At 35.1% G+C, this 21957-nt stretch overlaps 1 protein-coding gene across 4 annotated transcripts in view; it reads right to left on the reverse strand.

The window, feature by feature from the left end:
- The window catches only part of USP47 (ubiquitin specific peptidase 47), a 123407-nt gene that overhangs the window by 49825 nt on the left and 51625 nt on the right, over positions 1 to 21957 (reverse strand). For all 4 annotated transcript variants that reach the window (XM_030831406.2, XM_070046142.1, XM_030831405.2 and 1 more), the window contains 5 exons: positions 20893 to 21031; positions 15640 to 15736; positions 11493 to 11638; positions 10861 to 10940; positions 8746 to 8895 (listed from right to left, as the gene is read on the reverse strand). In XM_030831406.2, coding sequence (XP_030687266.1) covers positions 8746 to 8895; positions 10861 to 10940; positions 11493 to 11638; positions 15640 to 15736; positions 20893 to 21031 — 612 coding nt within the window. The remainder of the gene's footprint in view (positions 1 to 8745; positions 8896 to 10860; positions 10941 to 11492; positions 11639 to 15639; positions 15737 to 20892; positions 21032 to 21957) is intronic.

The following is a 21957-nucleotide window of genomic DNA, read 5'->3' on the forward strand; positions in this document are numbered from 1 at the left end:
TAACATATATGTGGAATCTAAAAAAACAAATAGTTCTGAAGAATCTAGGGGCAGGACAGGAATAAAGACACAGACGTACAGAATGGACTTGAGGACATGGGGAGGGGGAAGGGTAAGCTGGGACAAAGTGAATGAGTGGCACTGACACATATACACTACCAAATGTAAAACAGATAGCTAGTAGGAAGCAGCCGCATAGCACAGGGAGATTAGCTCCGTGCTGTGACCACCTAGAGGGGTGGGATAGGGAGGGTGGGAGGGAGATGCAAGAGGGAGGGGATATGAGCATATATGTATACATACAGATGATTCACTTTGTTGTATAGCAAAAACTAACACAACATTGTAAATCAATTATACTCCAATAAAGATATATATATGTGTGTGTGTGTATATATATATAAAGAATAGTGGCTTGGTCATAGTTTTTTGGTGTCTTGTTTTTTGTTGTTGTTATTGTTGTAGTTTTAACTGTCTTTGTCTGGTTTAGTATGAGGATAAGACTAGCTTCATAAAATACACTGAGAAGGGTTCTTTCCTTTCTGTTTTTTGGAAGGGGTTGTGTAGAACTGGTGTTCACTGTGCTAAAGATGCCTGGTACAAGTCTCCAGTGAAACCATTCCAACTTATAGATTTTCTTTCTAAGAGATTTTAAATTATGAATTTAATATCTTAAGAGTTACAGGGCTATTCAAGTCATATTAGATAAGTTGTACTTTGTGCTTTTCAAGGCATTGGCTCATTTCATCTGAGTTATCAAATTTATGTTTGCAGAGTTGTCCCTTACTATCGTTTTGATATCTACAAGGTTTGTAGTGGTACTAATTTCATTCTTAATACCGGAAAATTTTTTCTTATCTTTTTTCCCCTTCTGTCAATCTTGCTAAATGTTTGTCAATCGGATTGATGTTTTCAAATAATAGCTCTCATTTATTAATTTTCTGTTTTCAATTTCACAGATTTCTGTCCTTTTCTTTATTATGTCCTTCCTTCTGCTGGCTTTGGGTTTCTTTTGCTCTTTTTTCTAGGTTAGGTGGAAGCTTAGATTATTGATTCAAAACAATTCCTCTTTTTTCTAATGTTAAGAATTTTTGCTAAAGGGCAGCATTTAGTGTTCTAAGTTCCCCTATCAGTAGTATTGCTTCAGCTGTGTCTCAAAATTTCTGACATGTTATATTTTCATTTCCATTCAGTTCGAAGTATTTTTAAAAACATTTCCCTTGAGACTTTCTCTTTGACTCATGGATTTAAGTGTGTTGTTTAGTTTTCAAATGTTTGGTGATTTTCCACTTATCTTTCTGTTGATTTCCAATTTGACTCCAGTGTGGCTGAATAACATATACTCTATGATTTTAATTTAAATTGAGGTTTGTATGATGGCCCAGGATATGGTCTACCCTAGTATGTAGTCCACAGGCTCTTGAATGTTATACTCTGCTGTTGCTGAGTGGACCATATTATAAATGTCTGTTGGATCTTGTTGGTTGATGGTATTGTTAAGTTCCATATCTTTGCTAATTTTCTGTCTAGAGATTCTACCTATCAATTATTGAGAAGGGCATTGAAGTCTCCAACTATAATGGCAGATTTGTCAGTCTCTCCTTTCAGGTAGGACAGCTTTCACCTCCTGTATTTTGCAGCTCTGTTACTTGGTACATACACATTTAGGATTGCTGTCTTCTTGATGGCTTGACCTTTTTATCATTAGATAATGCCCTTCTCTGTCTCTAGTAATTTTGCTTCAAAGTCTACTTTACCTGATATTAATATAGCCATTCCTCATTTATCTTGATTAATGTTTACATGGTATAACATTTTCAATCCTTTTACTATCAACCTGCCTATACCAATATACTGTAGGGAGTTTTTGTAGCTAGCATACTGTTGGGTCACTTTTTTTTAATCTAATATGCTGACCTCTGCCTTTTATTTGGTATAATTAGACCATTTACATGTAAATAAGTATGCTATTTTAAATTTTTGTTTTGTTTTATTTTTCCTGCCTTCCTGTGGATGACCAAAAAAATTTTTTTTAATTTTACTTTGATTTATCTACAGTGCTTTTGAGTTTATCTCTTTCAGTGGTCGCTCTGGGTATTACATTACATACACAAAACTTATCTGTCTGTTGGTCCCATCCTTTTACCAGTTCAAGTGAAGTACAGAAAGCTTACCTCTATGTCTTTTTACCTTCTCCCATTTATAATATAATTGTCTTAAATAGTTCCTCTACATACATTTAGAACCACATCAAACAGTGTTACAATTTTGGTTCAACTATCAAACATAATTTAGAAAACTCAGGAGGACAAGGAAAGCCTACTGCATTTACCCAAATTTTTGCTTACTATGTTCTTTCTTCATTCCTAATGTTCCAATATACCTTCCTTTTATCATTCCCTTTCTATTTAGAGAAATTTCTTTAGCCATTTTTTTAAGGTAGGTCTGCTAGTGACAAATTCTCTTAGTGTTCCCTCATCTAAGAATGTCTTGATTTTTCCCTTCATTCCTGAATATTTTCACTGGGTATAAAACTCTAGTTGACAGGTCTTTTCTTTCAACACTTCAAAAATATGCCACTGCCTTCAGGCCTCCATAGTTTCTGATGAAAAATCTGCTTATGAGAAATCAGAGTGCTTTTCTCCTGTAGAAACAGTACCTTTTCTCACTCACTGCTTTCAAGATATTTTGTCTTTAGTTTTCAAAAGTTTAGCTATAATTGAACTTGACGTGAAGTTCTTTTGGCTTATGTTGTTTGCTCAGCTTCTTTGACCTGTGGCTTTATGCCTTTTGCCAAATTTGGGAAGTCTTCAGTCATTATTTCTTCATTTTTCTAGCCCTGCCTTCTTTTTCCTTTCCTTCCAGGACTCCAGTGACACAAATGTTAGACCCTTTGTTATAGTCCCATGGGTCCCTGAGGATCTTTATCCCCCCTTCAGTCTATTTTCTCTGTTATTTAGATTGGGTAACTTCTATTGTTCTATCTTCAGGTTCACTGATTATACACTGTCTCTTCCATTCAGCTGTTGAGCCTATCCACTAACTTTTTGAGTTTGGTTCTTGCATTTCTCAGTTCTAAATTCCCGTTTCATTTTTTTTTATACCTGCTATTTCTTCCCCAGGACTCTCAATTTTCTCATTTGTTTCAAGTGGGTTTAGGAACTCTCACTGAAGTATTTCTATGATGCCTGCTTTAAAATATTTGTCAGATAATTCTAACATCTGTTATTTTGGTGTTTATGTCTCTTGATTCTCTTCTTTCATTCAAAATGAAATTTTCCTGGTTCTCAGAATACAGAATGATTTCTTTAATTGAAACCTTAATATGTGGGGTATTATGATATTCTGGACCCTATTTTAAATCTTCCAGTTTAGCTGGCTTCCTCTGACACTGTTCCAGCTGGGGAAAAGGTTCCTGCCCAATTACTGCCAGGTGGGAGTAGAAGTCCAATTTCACTTGGCCAATGTTGAAACTGGTGGTGGGGAGGGGTTCCTCACTACTGCTGGCAAGGGTAGGGATTCTGGCTACTCAGTAAGCCTCCGCTGACACCACCTGGGCTGTGACAGCAGGAGTATCTCATTACTGCTCCCTTTGTGGCCTCCACCAACACCACAGGTAGGAGGGGGAGAGCCTCCTTACTCCTGGGAAGCGGTGAAAGTCCTGACTCTCACCTAGGCCTCCTCTAACATTACTCCAGTGGGAAGGGAAAGGAGCACCTCCTTATTGTTTAGGTGGGAGTGTAAGGCCAGGCTCCCCACATGGTCTCTAATGACAGTTAACCAGGGGAAAGGGAGAATGGCAGTGGGGAGGTTCAGTACTGTCGAGCAGGGAAGAAACTCCTGCCTCCCTACTCAATCTTCTCTGAAATCACCCCAGCAGGGGGTTGGAGAGCCTTGTTACAACTTCATAAGGGTGGAAGTCTAGGCTCCCCACTCAGCCTTGGCTGGCATGGGTCAGGGTTGGGGCCATAGTCTTTCTGCAGTGTTTGGCTAGAGCATAGCAGTTACTGGCTACCTTTTCTGTCTTTCCCAGTCTTTTGGCTAGAGAGAGCAGGCTTACTAGTCTGTGCTAGTTGCTATTTCCAGCCTGCCATCATCTTCAAGTTTGGGAAATATTAGGCAAAAAGAAAACCCAGGGAACTCACCCCATGTCATTCCTTGAATCCTGAGGTCCCTAGTCTTTATGCCTTTTCTCCACCTTTCAGTCTTCTTATGTTTATTTTATATATAATGTTCAAGATTTTCAGTTGTTTTAGCGGGAGGAATAGGGCAATGTACATCTACTCCATCATCCTGAAAGCAGAAGTCCCCACTTTTTAAACTGGTTCCCACTATGTCCAACCACACAAATTCCTGGAAAAATGAGGATAGAGTCTGTGGAAGAGAGTTTTCTTTATGTGATGCTTACATATTTGGACAAATTTGGACTACTGTACCATCCAAATGAGTTATGTGGTTAAGCCAGCCATATAAGAATGTCCAAATTACGTGTTAAATCAGGGTAGCACTTATGATATAAACTTGTGTACACTAAATACCTGGAACACTTACGATTTTGTAAATACTTATGAATTTAACAATTTTCTGTTCAAAACTTTAAAATGATAGTTAAATTGTGTTTACTTAGGGAACAAGTACATAATCTGATCTTTCCAAAGACACTATATGGAACTATACAGCTAAATCCAATTTCAGACATTTTGTCATAATAAACAGATACTTAAATGTACTTATCCCGAAAGAAAATAAAACTACCCTAAAATAAATGGTCTAGAACAGTGCCTGCCACAGAATAAGCAACTCAATAAATACATGACAAAGGGTATCTATAACAAGATAGTGTTTAAAATTTACTATTAAAAAAATTTAAAAATAAATAAAATTTACTATTAAGTAGAAAAGCTTCCCTAGTTAATGTCAAACATATGAGGCTATATCATTTTTGTTTATAAAATGTTTTCATAATTCACCAATAAAAATATTTCCAATTTTTATGTATCATTAGAATGTATTTAGGAGTATCTTCTTATAATAATACATTCTCAAATATGCTTGGCAATGAGCAGATTCAAGGTTTCTTTGATTATAAAGTTCAGAGAGATTGGTTTCACGCAGACAGCTCTAATCAGTGAAAATAAAAGGTTGTAATTACCTAATAAATCACTGAGAATCAAGTTTTTTAAAAGATTAATATATATAATCTTTCAGGATTAATAACAAACTATGTGAAACAACAGGAAATTATAACATATATTTTAGTATTCTCACTCCCCCCCAAGGTCCCAAGGACATAAATGTTAATGTAACAAAGTAGAGACTTCCTTAAATCACCTTAATCTAATGCAGAGCTTCACAAACTACGTTCCTTAGAATCCTAGTGTCTCTTGAAATACTGACATGTCCCACAGAGAAAGTATAAGATTGGTTAAACCTAGTTAAACAAATTTCTCCACTACAGGAACACTCAGGGCATTTAAAATTAAATACGCACTGTAAACTTCCCACAGAGAATTACAGCTACACAGTTTCCCAAATTTATTTAATCAGAAGCCTTCTCCCAAACATCTATTAAATCTCATTGGAGACTAGTGTTGAATAGAACTCAATCTGAGAGACAGAATGGCAGAATAACCCTTTTCACTACTTGGCCAGGTAGAATGAAGACCAGAAATTTAATAAATATTATAGTTATAATAACTAAGAAATGATTCAACAAAGAAAATATTAGGATGAAAAGCTTTTTAAAAAACTATACGTGAGGGGGCTTCCCTGGTGGCGCAGTGGTTGAGAGTCCGCCTGCTGATGCAGGGGACACGGGTTCGTGCCCCGGTCCAGGAAGATCCCACGTGCCGCGGAGCGGCTGGGCCCGTGAGCCATGGCCGCTGAGCCTGCGCGTCCGGAGCCTGTGCTCCGCAGCGGGAGAGGCCACAACAGTGAGAGGCCCACGTACCGCAAAAAAAAAAAAAAAAAAAAAAAAAACTATACATGATTCCTAGCACTTACTAAAAAACTAGTCTGTTATCAATCACGGTGAAAAATAACCATGAAAATTGATTACAGATGTTATAATGATAAATTAACTAAGTGGCAACTCCATTCTAATTTAACCTTAAATATTATTCTCAAGTTTATTTAAACATGGAGATAAAACAACTATAGAAATTGGATGTTTCAGATGAAGTTTAAAAAAAAACAACTTTCATTTTTAACAGAACTTCACACTTAATTATCTGAAATTAAACACCAGGTGTTAACCTCATGGAACACACATAACTATAGTATTATGGCTCACTAAACAGAATATATAATAAGCAGAACATATAACCATCAATGTTGTATTGTACGTAAGTACATGTGTGTATTTATGTGTGCATGTATTCAAGTATGTTTATGTGTATATGTATACACAGCCAATACGGCAAACATACCAGAGACCCTTAATAAAAGTAGAAAAATAAATTTTAAAAGAGTTCAACTCAAATTAAGGCCAAATATTATAAGAGTTTGAATGAGATTTTATAATGCTTCTTTTAACTAGACATTTACAATCACATTTATGCCAAATTCTTTTTAAAACACATAGAACTAACAAAATACACAATGGCAAGCAGTGATATAACACTAAATTTAGATGCTGTATGATGATTTCTGCAGTTTAACAAGTGTAGGTTATAAGTTTGAATTCAGAAAATAAAGGGAAACCACTTACCTCTAACTAAAGTTCTCTGAAGGTAGTATCCTCCTTAGAACCCCTATCTTGGGTAGTTTCACCTGCTGTAATTTCCCTCAAGAGATTCCAGCAAAGTCTAGGAAGGTTTAGGTTCCCTTCTGCAAGCCCTATTAGCGCATGTGTGTTATAAACCTGCTCACATACTGCTTCATAGCTGTAACTTCCAATTCCCACTGAATAAACTCCACCACCACCACCACCGTCATCCATGTATCAGTGCAGGAGAGAATTTGGAGAATTTCATTTAGAAATGTGACTTTTTTCACTTCTCCAAAAATGTCCTCCAAATCATTCCACTGCTATGTCTATAATGTACTGAAGAGAGTGGTGACGATTCAGCAGGTGAATAAATTACAACATACAGATTTAGCTATGCAATTATATTTGCTGAATACTCAAATATTAGATTCCAACATAACACAAATAAAACTAGCTTTCTCAACATTCAATAAATATGTAAAAAAAGGAAAAACTAAACTGAACATATATGTGAAAAATCTTACATAAAAAATACTTTCATAAATAAAGTAGAAAAAATAGTGTATATCACTTGGGACTACTGACTATTTCCCTAGTATATTTTGTTAAAGAAATGCCAATATTTTAAAATAAGCTAGGAGATAAGTCACTGAAACACATATGTTAATGATTTTTCAGTATGTCACTTCTACCTTAAACTGTCAAAATAAATAAAGTAAAAACAAAACAAAAATGAAAAATAAAACTAGCCACTCAAAGCAATGCCAATCTCATATACCCAGAGTGGCAGTTTACAAAGGGTACTATTAAGCACTTAACAAAATTTTTCAAATCTATTCAGGAAGCTGACTGAAAAACAGTGAAACAAAGGACGCCTGATCTTCCACTATCCAGAAAGTCTTTTCCTTTGGATTTCCACTGACTGATTCCATAACTTCTTGCTGATTATTTCCTTAAGTCATATAAAAATAGGAGAAAAAAAGAAAGGGCATCAATTGTCCTAGAGACCAGAGTACTAAACCATACTTGTAGCACTATTTTAGAGGCTAAAGTATGGACTAGCTTTAAGAACACTGATTTTAGCTGCAGCCACCATCGGCTTGACTGCAGCATAAGTAAGATCCAAAGCAACATCATGATGAAATTCTACTTTTTCAGATATCTTAGTTAGCTTTGAAAGTTTCCCCTGGCTCATAACAGGTTCAAATAAATGTTTCTGAACTCTAATTTTAAATGTCAAATTAACTCCTTCCAAGACTCTCCCTTTGTATAAGCAATTCAATATGCAAACTTAAGAATAAAATGCAATAATAAAATTATCAAAACGCAGTTAAAAATAGATAACAAAAGGAGGAATGAGAAAATCTTAACTGCCCAATTTGATACTCAATATATAAGTAACTAAGTTAATTATATATAGTTCTGAGTCTTCAAATTATCTGTGGTTATATAATACCTGCATCATTTTAAAATTAAATTTTAGAATAGGGATGCTTCTTTAAAAAATGTGGCCTCTGTTTGTCAAAAAATCCAGAGGTTATTTTTCCAATGGAACAAAACAATACCCTCAAAACAAAAAAAAATCACAGAAGTAGACTTACAGGGAATTCCCTGGCGGTCCAGTGGTTAGGACTCCATGCTCTCACTGCCAAGGGCCCAGGTTCAATCCCTGGTCGGGAAACCAAGATCCCATAAGCCACACGGCAAGGCCAAAAAAAAAAAGTACCATTCATAAAATAGATTGTTTAGAGCTTAAAAAAAAAAAAGAAAGTGAAATAATCTAGTCACCTCTAAGAAAGAATAAAAGATTGAGCCATGAGGCAGTATATTTGCATATACTTCCCCTCTTATACATGCACTATTAGGACTCACTGAAGGGTCAAAAATCTTCTCGATCTTGCTAGTTTAAATGCAGGAATGTCTAACAACCCAAGAAGGTGTATCTAGGATGATACTTACCTTAGGATATATTATACCACTGTGCTATTATGTATTCTGTGTATGGATACACAAGCAGTCAGCTGAAAGGTACACACCACACTAGCAAATGCTTGGCTGGACCCATAAGGTCGGATGACCAATGGAATATCAAGATATGTGTCGATTCTCCAACCCTCATAACCACATTCCAGACATCTCACGTAGTCCTTCAGCTTGCCTTGATACAGTTCATTTATAAGATCAGCCTAAAAAATAAGAACATTTATATTTTTTAAAGCGTTCCTTAAAAGTAAGTTACCAATATTTTATGTCTTTTAGAATGATTTTCAAAAGGATATTCATTCTTACTGTTGAAGTTTTAGAAACCTTTAAGATTTATCTAATCTAAATTCTACAGAAAAAAATAAAGGTTTAACAAAAACAAAATAAATTAAGAATGTGCAAAAATTATTTCAATTCTCACATTACTAAAAATCCCACTATTAAAATGTGTTTTGTTGATAAGCTGATTACTGATTTCACTACTAAGCCCCGTATTATCTTTTCATTAGGATGAGAATACATCATGACATTATTTTAGGCATACTGATAATCACACAGCTAAACAACTGGCTACTTTTATAGGTTTACATATATTACCACCACTTTCGCAATATTCTGAATCCTAAAATCATATCCTCTATCTCAAGGTACAAATAAAACTTTTTAACTTTCAGTAATATACATAAAACAATTTAAAGAAAAAATATACTGTAATTTTTTAAATGTACAGAAATTGAAAAAAAAATCTTAAACTCCATCTCCCTCAAAATATCCTCACCTAAAAGAATGGATCTCTCACCTACTCCCCAAACTTAGCCAACTGGGGCTATTCTGACTCAAAGGAGGCAGGTAACTCCCTAAGTAAGGACCCTCCATGTGAATGTCTTGCCTCAAGATTCTTGTACCCAAACTTGGGAACTCAGAAGGAACGCCCTAACTGGTCTTAATAGAAGTGTTGACCCACATAGGGATGTAACGAGGAGGAAGGGTACCTTCAGACCTATGAAAAAGAAACACCCCAATACCATCTACATAAAGTTATGAAAATACAATCCTATAATGAAGAGAAACTAGATCACTAAATGAACTTAAAATTTTTTCCAATATCTCTTAAGAACAGTTAAGAGGGAAAGCATATTACAGTTTACCTCTTTCATAAATTTATACCTCTTCAAGTATCTAAAATTCATAAGCCTTCAAATTAGGATCCACCATAACTGTCTACTCTAATACTATTTATTTAATGAAGCTTTCTTCATTCACCTGCCCCAGTTATATCTGATTATGTCTTCTCTACCTGAGAGGGCATTTATAAGTGTTTCAATCCAGTGTTTTTCAAGCAGTTTTGATAGCAACCCACAGTAAGAAAATAATGTACACCGCAACCCAATACATATAACTGTAACAAAAGTTGCATAAAACAATACTTACCCTTACTTATGTGATGCTTCTCTTATACTTTTCAATTTTATTCCTTTTTTTAAAAGTGCTGGTGTTGATTCACTAAATTTATTTCATAAGTGAATGGATCACAATCTAGTTTGAAAAACTTTAGTCCAAGCCATCATAATAGTTCCAATCAGAGAGTAGATCCTCCAGGCTACCTTCCAGATTCTTCCCCCTTTTTACCTCTAGTGATCTTCTATCACTACACCTAGCATAAACCCTCCTCTGTACTGAGTCCTGAGCCCCATCCAGTTCAGCCTTACGTCTCACCCCAATGATATATCTAATATTCTCCCACTTCTAACCTGTTCCTCCTTCCACTGGATAAGAAGAATAGGGTCAGATTAACAAGGATCGTAGGTGTCAAAAGCATGCCTATACCTGACTGGTCAAAAAGAAGGTAATGCTAGATGAATATACTTTACAATGTATACTTTATAATGTGTAACAGATAAGCCATCTAATTTACTTAGCAAATATCTGAAAATACTGTCCAAAAATCATCCCCAAAACACACACACATGTATGAATTACCTAGTTCTTAGCTAAACAGAGATCATCTAGATCACAGGGCCCAACTTATTTTAAAGATGAGGAAACTGTCAGTACTTTGACAACTGGACTAATGCCCAAGTTTTAAAACATTCCAATAGAATAAAGTCACTGTAAGGTAATGAATAATTTATTAGAAAACACTCCCCTCAACCTGAGAGATAAATTACCTGTTCTGTTTGTTTCCATTTCTGTTCCAAAGCATCAAACATGACTCTGCACAGTTCTTGTACATCATGCTGCTGCCAAGCTATTTTAAGATAAAATTTAATTAAAAAGAGCTATTAACTTAGTGTAATGTAGCATTAATTTGTTGTTTAAAAGCAAATTGTCAGAAATATGGAAAAGTCTACATAAAATAATGCTAAATTTAAAAAGAACACAAAATATACATTATAGTCATAAAAAGGCAATCACAAGGAAAAGAATCACAAGAGCTTATCACTTTATAAATAGCATATGCTCTATAGTGCTACAATATTTGCTATTTTTGTTATTTTTCACTGTAGAGTCAAGAAATATGATAATAAAAATCTAAGCCAACACCCTTTTAAAATTTTAGCTTGAGTACATAAAAATAGAGTATAACCAAACTTACTTTACAAGAAAATTTTAATTGATCAAAAATTTATGCCTCAGAGCTTAAATTTTCAAAATAAGTTATTTTTAAATGCCAGCAAAAAGCAATCAAAAGGTTTAAGGTAAAGTTAATTAAGATGTTAATATGTGTCATTTGTTTATAATACGGTCTCAGAATTCCTTTGACTATTACAAATACTTATCATTATAAGAGAATTGGTACCCTCACTACTATCCCATCCAAAGCTCCTTGTAACATCTGTGGTTTCAATTGCTCTCTTTTTGCTGGTTTGTAACAAAACAAAAAGCCTTTGAAGTTGGTATGGTATACTCGTCACTGGATCTTCTTCAGATTCTTCAAATTCCCACCTATTGAAATGAAATGTTTGAAAATTATCTACAAAATATCTTTATTCTTTAAAGCATAATTAATATTATCATAACAAATGTTAAGATGTTAACTCTGAGGGCTTTGTATATTAACCGAAGCTATTAATATCTAATGAAACATTAGTCTTTCTCTAATTCATAAATTTAGAAAAAAGTTAGACTTTCACAAGAAAAGGCATAAGAAGGCAACATGAATAAAACGCAAAAGTCATTTGAAAGTAACTGATGAACTTGAATCTGGTCAAGATTCTTGTCCTAATTATTAACTCATAAAAATACAGGGAACAGAATATTAAATGACACTCAACCATCGAAATGCAAACTGTGAAAAACTATAGGAAAAATGCCATCAGTTTTTGATATATATATATATATATATATATATATACAAGGAATAAATTGCAATGTGGAAATAAGATCGAAGAGGATTAAAAGTCAATAGGTTGAGTCTTTTTTTTTTAACATCTTTATTGGAGTATAATTGCTTTACAATGTTATGTTACTTTCTGCCATACAACAAAGTGAGTCAGCTATACCTATACATATATCCCCATATCCCCTCCCTCTTGCATCTCCCTCCCACCCTCCCTATCCCACCACTCTAGGTGGTCACAAAGCACTGAGCTGATCTCCCTGTACCATGTGGCTGCTTCCCACTAGCTATCTGTTTTACGTTTGGTAGTGTATATATGTCCATGCCACTCTCTCACTTCGTCCCAGCTTACCCTTCCCCCTCCCCGTGTCCTCAAATCCATTCTCTACATCTGCGTCTTTATTCCTGTCCTGCCCCTAGATTCTTCAGAACCATTTTCTTTTTTTAGATTCCATATATGTGTTAGCATATGGTATTTGTTTTTCTCTTCCTGACTTACTTCACTCTGTATGACAGACTCTAGGTCCATCCACCTCACTACAAATAACTCAATTTCGTTTCTTTTTATGGCTGAGTAATACTCCATTGTATATATGTGCCACACCTTTATCCATTCATCTGTTGACAGACACTTAGGTTGCTTCCATGTCCTGGTTATTGTAAATAGTGCTGCAATGAACATTGTGGTACATGACTCTTTTTGAATTGTGGTTTTCTCAGGGTATATGCCCAGTAGTGGGATTGCTGGGCCGTATGGTAGTTCTATTTTTAGTTTTTTAAGGAACCTCCATACTGTTCTCCATAGTGGCTGTATCAATTTACATTCCCACCAACAGTGCAAGAGGTTCCCTTTTCTCCATACCCTCTCCAGTATTTATTGTTTGTAGATTTTTTTTGATGATGGCCATTCTGACCAGTGTGAGGTGACACCTCTTTGTAGTTTTGGTTTGCATTTCTAAGTTAAGAGTCTTATCAATCAATTTCAATGCACAGATCTTGTTTAGATCGTGATTTGAACAGAATGTTTAAAAAAGATATTATGAAGCAATCAGGGAAATCTTAGCAGTGACCTGAGATATAATTTACAGATGATATGATTGGGTATGTGCTTCCAAATAATCAGAATGGAGGATTATAGACAAAAAAGATTGATAATGAGTTGATAATATCCAAAGCTGGGTGATGGGTACAGAGGGATTCATTATACTATTTCACTATTTTTTAATATTTTGAAATTTTCCATAATTCATGCCTACACACCTAAAGTGGTAGGTTCTCTCCGGCTCTTATGTAGCAAGTGAAGAAAATAAACAAACAGAACTCTATCCTTCATGCTAGTGCTACCCTGTCTGTAGCCCAGCGAGGTCCAGCTTCTTAAAGGAGCCATTCCTTCCTTAGTTCTACATTATGAAACACCATCAGGCTCTTGGGCTTTGTTTCCCCACCTGCAAAAAGCTTCATTCTCTTTTTACAATCTCTAAGGCATCCTCTTTAATCTTATCTCTCACTCCCCCTCCACTCACTGGGCTCCAGTCACAATGGATTTTTGTTCCTCAAAGGCTTTTGCACTTACGGTTTCTTCTGCCTTGAATGTTCTTCTCCTGTATCTTCACAGGACTGACTCCTGTCAAGTCTATTCTATGGTATTTCCTCAGAGGGGCCCTCTGTAACTACTCACCCTACGTCTTGACAGTTATTCTTTCCATACTGTCGTGATTTTCTTCATGGCATACATGACTGTGAAATGAGCTCATTCTATTGGCTGACCTACAGAAGGTCTAAGGGAGGGACTCTGTCTTATTCACCACTGTAATTTCTGTGCCTAAAAGAGTGCTTGGCACACAATAATTGTGCAACATATGTTTGCTGAATCAATCAATCTGGCTATGCTCTTACTCTTTTCCACAGAGCTATATGTTTACGGACCTCTTCCAGGGTGGAACTCATGGTTAAGCTCCTGGGGTCCCTGTTCCTAAGCAACACTCCCCAGAGAAGGCACATTATCATGGACTACTGAGTTTGTTCTAGTTTTGAGGACAAGCTCTAGATTTCATCTATTAACCTCATCTTCCATCTTCTTCTGACAAAAACTCCATTTATGCAGATCTCCTGGAGGCCCCTGCAATATATCGCACTTAGTGGCATCAACTACAATACAGGTCGAACAGGGTAATGGAAATTCTGGCATCTAGTGGGTTGCTACTTCTAGCAGTGTGGCCTCTGGCAAACTATTTAACCTCTCTGTGTCTTCAGTTACCTCCTTTGTAAAATGTGGATAACAGCATGTATTCAATAATTCATACAGTTACCATGAGAATTAAATGAGTCTATATGTAAAGTGCTCAGAACAGTACCTGATACAAACTAACAATAACAAACATTTAGGTAGCACTTACTATTACTCAGTTTTGCTCTTGAAAGTCCTCCTGTCTACAAGGCCCTCTTTTTCGTCTCTACCTGGCCAAACCATACCTATCTTCAGGACCTACCTCAAGTTCTACTTGCTCTTCTAAGCCACTTCTCCAAGTTTCATTAATCTCCCTTCTCTCTAAACTCTCATGGTATTTAGCCATCCTTAAATGTTATTTAAACTATTTTATACATACATATATTGCTACTGTGAAGAGATCTGTAAATTACTTAAAAACAAAGATCTTATTTCTAACTTCATCTCTCTCTACCAAATGCCTAGCATATAAACACTAGGTAACAAATACTTGCTGAATGAAAAACAGGCCAATTTTTACAAGTAAATTCAGATGATGAGCTTACATATGAATGCAATGGTAATATAATGTTGTTTGTAATATCAAAAGTTCCAAAAATAGTTTAAATACATATTTACAGTAATTACAAAGATGTTACTCAAAAGTAACACAAAAAGGAGAAAAAAATCAGTTTATTTGTACTTTAAAATGTCTTAAAAAATAAGTTATGTATACTGTAAAGAAATACACAAAGTGAGAGTGTATTAAATGTATTATAATAGGATACTCATAAAAATAAATGTCTGACTTTAGGGTTTATTTAAATATGGACTTCCTCCATAGAGCATTTTAAAGTATCTGATATATATACATTCTTTTAAAAATACATTCTCTCTCTCTCTCTCTCTAATACACACACACACACACACGCACACACACACACACACACAACACCGGAACAGCTGCATTGTATTTTAATTAAAAAACAAAATCTGCAAGTTTAAAAAGACAACTTTGTTTCTTAAATTGAGAGGTGGAGGAAAAAAAGAATATGGTTTACACATCCAGATTATCTCCAAAAGCAGATAACTTATTTCTTCACAAAGGCATTAAAGCTAAAAGTGAGGAAGCTTAAATACAATAATTTATCTTAAACATAAATCTTATCAATTTTATCCTTTTGCTGTCTATGCACTTCTGATTCTCTTTCCCCACAAATTTTTCATATGCTGTCTCTCATAAGATCCTTTCCTTATTTACTATTCAAGGTATGTTTTAAGAAGTGAGAGATGCCCCAAACTTAACAAATAAGTGCAAGAAGGAAGACAGACTTAATTAGTTAAAAACTATATTTTCATTCTTAAATCAATTTTATTTATAGAATTTTTTTGAATACTCACTTATATAATGCATTCCTAAATTCAGGAGTCATAAAAAGTGTTTGCAAAAGGCTATTCAAATAGCAAGTCATTGCTTGGTTTACTAATCCCACATATCCTTTAAAAAAAAAGCACACACAAATATACATAAATCAGCATTTACATCAAAAAATTAATGAAAAGAAAACTTAACAAGAATTTACTACACAGTAAAAATTGAGAGGTTAAGGTTACAGTTGGAAATTATTTCAATTTTTTCAACAGCACCTAAGAAAGACCTCTTTGCTAATATGTGCACTATGTCAACCTTATTTCTCAGAAAAAGTCAGGATCTTTGGACATATTGCTATACGTCCAGAGATACACATGGATATTACATAGCATTTAATAAAACTTTAAGAGGGTTATGTTTAATAAAGTATTTTTTGACAAAAATCATCTTTGTTCACCAAATCTAAAAGTTGTGTATTAAAATGGAAAAGTATAAACATATTCACTTTAAACATCATATATACCCAACAAATGAAGACAGTACCGAACCAGTTATCCCAGTCATCAGGCCCCATAAACCAATTTCTACCAAGAATTAACAACATGAGATAAATTCACTGTATACAAACTCAAAGTGACTTCCACTGTTTTAACAAAGCCATGAAGTATGAAATCCCACAGATCAGCACGCTATGCAAAGAGTGACTATTAAAGTAAGAAGAGAACTCAGAGATGGAGGTAGGGGAGAACCGAGAGAGGGGGAGAAGGAAAGGAGAAACTTACATGCATTCAAAAGTCAAGTGAACTATTTTAAGTACTTAGTTTTATATACCTAATTGGAAATGGCTACCACTGTTGAGAACATTTTCGGAACTTCTCCTTTGAAGTAGACTTCAGGCCCAGTTTATGAGGTACACATAGCACACAAATCAGCCTCATCATTTTATTATACCTCATTATTTTAGTAAAATGTGGTAAACACATTGCTTAATAATTAAACTTATTTACTCCCACTTAATACTGAAAGACTTGGTTATCTCAAAAAAACGTAAATCTTTTCTCAATACATGCCAAAGGCGTTCACTGAAGCTTTTTGAAATACTTTTTCAATTTCCCAAGAATTAACAAAAATATCTTAAGAAATAGTAAACACTGTGGATAAACTATATTGCTAATGAAGGTGATGAAAGGACCAACAAATGCACAGTGAACCTTGGTCAGTTGTGGAAAAGAGGAATAGATTCCATGCTATCTGCACTTGCACAATTCTAAGAAGAGACCAAGTAGTTACCTATCGTTCACTCTGGACTAAGGTTCCAGCTTTGATTTCTAGTGCCTTTCATCTTTAAGAATACTATGTATATATGTTTATATATTTACTTTACATTGTTATATACTTATAAACTGCTTCAATTCCTAACCAGCATGCCCCACCTGAGTTGTGCTCACAACACCCTGTCCTACTCTGTTCTATAACTGTTTATTTACCTGTATGGCTTCCCCAACAGACTGTGGGGGGAGGGGTCAAATCTGATTTCTCTATCTATCCTACTGCTTAGCATAGCAGCAGGTGCACTTGAGGGAGAAGTGCATATGACTTACAAGTAATACAAATCTGTAAGATATCTGGACTGATTATTAATAATAAAAAGCATTATTTCATTCTTAGGTTATATAAACGGACTCTTTCCCATAAACGAGAGCACTCAAGCAAGGAGACCAGGTTGTCCTGCACCTTCTTCTCAGCTGAGGCTGCCTGGGATTTCCCTTCTTCTCCATCTCCTTCCCCCAACTCCTCAACAGTCAGGGACAACCACTCTACCTGCAGCCTTAAAAGGTAAATGAATACTGCTATTGTTCTTTGTGTACCTTAAGACCAATCATGTATCATTTATTTATGACTTTGTTTCCCTTCCCTGGGCTTAAAAAAGGGTGGCGGGGGAGGGGTTTAAGGGAAGGAGGGAGTAATAATTTTTGCCACTGCTGTTTACTTTACCACTAGCAATAAGAATCATATAGAAACCTATGGTCTTTTGTACCTGACTCAGCACCATATGTAAACAGAATGAACAGTGTCTCAAATAAATGTACAACTATTTTCCAAAAGTATGAAGGTTTTAGTGAGATTAGTAAGATAAAATGTTATTGAATAGAAATCTTTTGTCATTATGCGTTGTCTAAATCAGCAAATTTCAAATGATAAATGTTATCAAGTGGGTCCTCTATCTGAAATAGTTATGAATCAATATTGTAAGTACAAGCTAGTTAAGGGAGAAGAACATAAGAACACATGCCATTCTGCAGAGGGCAAATGCAGAAAGAAATCATGAACAGAACCAACAAGAAATGAACGAGAACTCGAACAGGTCAAATGAAGTAGAATGAAACTGGCCAACTCCTAAAGTAGATAAAATAAAACGAAAAGAATTGTGAAAGAAACTGCCCAAGGAAAGATATCTCGGTTTTAAATGATGAAATACCTCAGTCATGTGGTTTCTAATCACCTGAGAGTCCACATCAGCCTTCAATCCACTCCTTATTCCTTAAAGTCCCCCCGACCCCCAACCATCTCCTATCAACAGTGGCTGGCTACCAGAGCAGTTGGTAGGCAAGGGAAACAGGAAAGAATATGTTAAGTCCTCAGCCTCACTGCATTATGGAGAAATGTTTTCTTACAGCCCTGAGTTGAAATCATGAGAGCATTTTTCAATAAAAACATTTTGTACATTTACAATAATTTCTTAAGGAGAATGCAAATTCAGTAGTCAGTAACAAAACACTTTTTGGGACTTCCCTGGTGGTCCAGTAGTTAAGACTCCGCACTCCCAATGCAGGGGGCCCGAGTCTGATCCCTGGTCAGGGAACTAAGGGAACTAAATCCTGCATGCCACAACTAAAAAGATCCCACATGCCACAACTAAATATCCTGTGTGCCACAATGAAGATCCCGCATGCAGCAACAAAGATCTGTGTGCCACAACTAAGAACTGGTACAAATAAACAATAAATAAATATTTTTTAAAAAGAACACTTTTTGAACCCCAGCTCCTTTGGATGTGTACAGGTTTTTTTTTTTTTTTTTTGCGGTACGCGGGCCTCTCACTCTTGTGGCCTCCCCCGTTGCGGAGCACAGGCTCCGGACGCGCAGGCTCAGCGGCCATGGCTCATGGGCCTAGCCGCTCCGCGGCATGTGGGATCTTCCCAGACTGGGGCACGAACCCGTGTCCCCTGCATTGGCAGGTGGACTCTCAACCACTGTACCACCAGGGAAGCCCCTGTACAGATTATTTTAATTCACAAAGGCAGTACCCCAGAACACCGGAGGAAAATGTACTGGTAGGGAAAAGAGCTGTATGAGGAACAATAGTTGGGAATGAAGACTATGATTACATGGCAATGTATATCAAAGTCCTCTAAAAATATTTTTCATAAATTTCAACTTAGTAATTCAATTTCTAGGAACTTACTCTAAGGGAATAATCACAGATGAAAATGAAAACTTATGCATAAGTATGTTCATCATAACATAGGTAATAATTACAGTTTAACTATCTAAATCATATAATGAAACACTATTCTTCAGCCACTTAAAACCCATATTAAAATACTATTTAATAACATTGAAACATGCTCCTCATATAGTATTACACGAAAAAATATATATTAAAAGTCTGCTCGCAACATGATTTCCCCATTTTCTTAAAAGCATTCAGATGAAGGAAAGATAAGACAAAAATAAGCAAAATCATTAAAGCAGTTTCTGTTAATAGTACTGTCAGTGATTTCCACTTTTTTCATTTTACAATATGACAACGAACATGTATTACATTCGTATTATAGGAGAACTTTTTTTTTTAAAGTATGCTTTAGTCTCTAGGAATTTACAGGCATCAGAGAGCCATACAGTACTCAGCACAAAGTAGGAGTTCTGTAAATACTTCTTGCATAAGGACTGAGTTGGTTGTCAGAATACACAGCAAAAATTTCAAGAATCCTGACTTGTTAAATCTGGAACTTTCTCTAAGTATTCCAACTATCTCATAATAATCTAGGGTATCTATTTTTTTAAAAATGCAATTTATCCAGTCTACTGCAGAGCTAACTAACTTAGTATTTGGAGGAGTAATGCCTCAGAACCTACATTTTTAACAAGTATCTCAAAATGATTTTTAAAGAAATAAAAATTTGAGAGTCACTATACTCTAGACAGTATAATGAGAAAAGATACTTTGTCATTCTCTTTTATTCTTGGTAGTTTGCTGCAAAAAGTTCTATTGACATAAATGATCCTAAATACCAAACACGACCAGCTTTTACCATTTTCAGAACAAATACACCATTAAGCCTGTACAAAAGATTAGCTATGAGGAAATTATTCTACATTTCAATTACAAAATATAGTAAGTGGAAGATTACAGAACAAATTAAAACAGTATCTACAATATTACTCTACAGTTTTCTTTTTATAATAGATATTTGTGTCTAATATTTACAGTCATCTCTGTTTTAAAGTTCTAAGAGTAAACACTCTGAAGCCATACCTAACATGAAATACCATTAACTAGCTATATAATCAAAGGCTTCTCTAAGCCTGTTTCCATTTCTTTTAACACGAATACTACCTACTGAAAATGTTTGTTTTAAGATAAAATGATATGTGAAAGTATCCAGATTATATTTTCAGGCAATTAACCAGTCTTATATATAAATATAAAACTGCATAAATAAAGCAATTCCATTAGCTCAATAAATTGAAAAAAAATTCAAAAATATAGGTTTAAACATATTCAGAAAAAAGCTAACAGGAATTTTTAAATTACATGATTAATTTCAAACATATGATTAGATTAAACTAGAAGATAACACAGTAGTTCTGATAAAATAAGCCTGGCCCATCTGTTTCCACATGAAAGTATCTGCCATAGTCTATTCCAATGCACATGGAGATACATTCCTTTCCAGAGGAAGTCAACTTCAAAAATTTAAGATTAAATTCAAGATAGAAAATTATCAAACAGAAAAAGTCTTCCTTCAAAATCCAATATTTAATATTTTTTACTAAATAATGGCAGTAACAATACAGTAAAAATAACAATGGGTTGAGGGAAAGGGAAACCACATTCTTGTTCTAACTTGGCTTCTGCTAACTAGTGATCTTGCTCTGGGTCTGTTTTCTCTAATCCATAAAATGAGAAGATTAGGCTTGAGATTGCTAAGATTACTCTGGATTAATGCCCTATGATTTTATGAAAATACAACAACGACAACAATAATATATCTTACCAGTTTCTGATTTATTCAAAATAGATGAATAGGAGTAGCTTTGGCTGACATAATCACTGGTAGAGCCCACAGAACCTTCTCTTGGAAGTGGACCTATAAATTTGTCATGAACACTGTCATCCCCAGCACTGGAATCCTCCTAAAATGTAGCATAACCAATATTTACTGAGTGGTAAATATTGCTAAAACAATGAAAAAAGGCATACTAATTCCTGAGGCAATGAAAAAAAGACAAGGCATTACTGGTACCACCAAGACATTCAAAGTATATACCCTCACTATTTCCTGTAGGAAGGTTTGAAAGATGCCCAATATAACACACTTTGGAAAAATGCTTAGGTCTCCTTCCAAAGTTCTTACTTTCTCAAATTTATTTAATTCTTTTTCAAATTTTGTTTACATGAGAGAGATTTCTGGTACTAATTAATCAGAGTACAATTGTGAACTCCTTAATGACAGAGTTTATCATTTATTTTTACATCACCCTTGCTAAGTAGGCCTGAAAGGTAGGGGACACTCAATAAGTACTGAATGAAATGGATAGTCTCCTATTGTCTCCAATAAGAAACTTCCTATTAATGAGGAAGATGTCCAAAAGGAGTAAGGGATATAAAATCAGCACAAGCAACTAAGAGCTGAAGACTAATTACTAAGCATTTTAAAACATGAATCCCCAAATTAATAGCTAATTTAGTTTCAATGTCAGACTAATCAAAATCTTCTCATGATGTCATAAAAATAAACAATGAGATTAAGGAAAGTCAGAACATATTCTGGCATTGCTTCTGTATGGATATCCTGTGTTTAATTACTGTCTACTGTCCAGAGAGGCATTCTAATTCACAATAGACTTCTAAATGAAAAGCATCAAACAGAAGAACTTTTCCTGAGGAAAGTTTCATTAAAGAGAAGCGTTCTGAAAAAGTCCATAAACTCTGTGAGTTTCCTCAGTCTGTAAAGCAGCAAGGTAAATCAGACCAGGTTTTTTCAATGAATCTCTCTCAAACTGGGAGTTACTAGATTTGACGATCACTAAAGCCACTGAACCAGACAGGAAAGGCTATT

This window comes from Globicephala melas, chromosome 8 (assembly GCF_963455315.2).
Source record: "Globicephala melas chromosome 8, mGloMel1.2, whole genome shotgun sequence".
Classification (NCBI taxonomy): Eukaryota; Metazoa; Chordata; class Mammalia; order Artiodactyla; family Delphinidae; genus Globicephala; species Globicephala melas.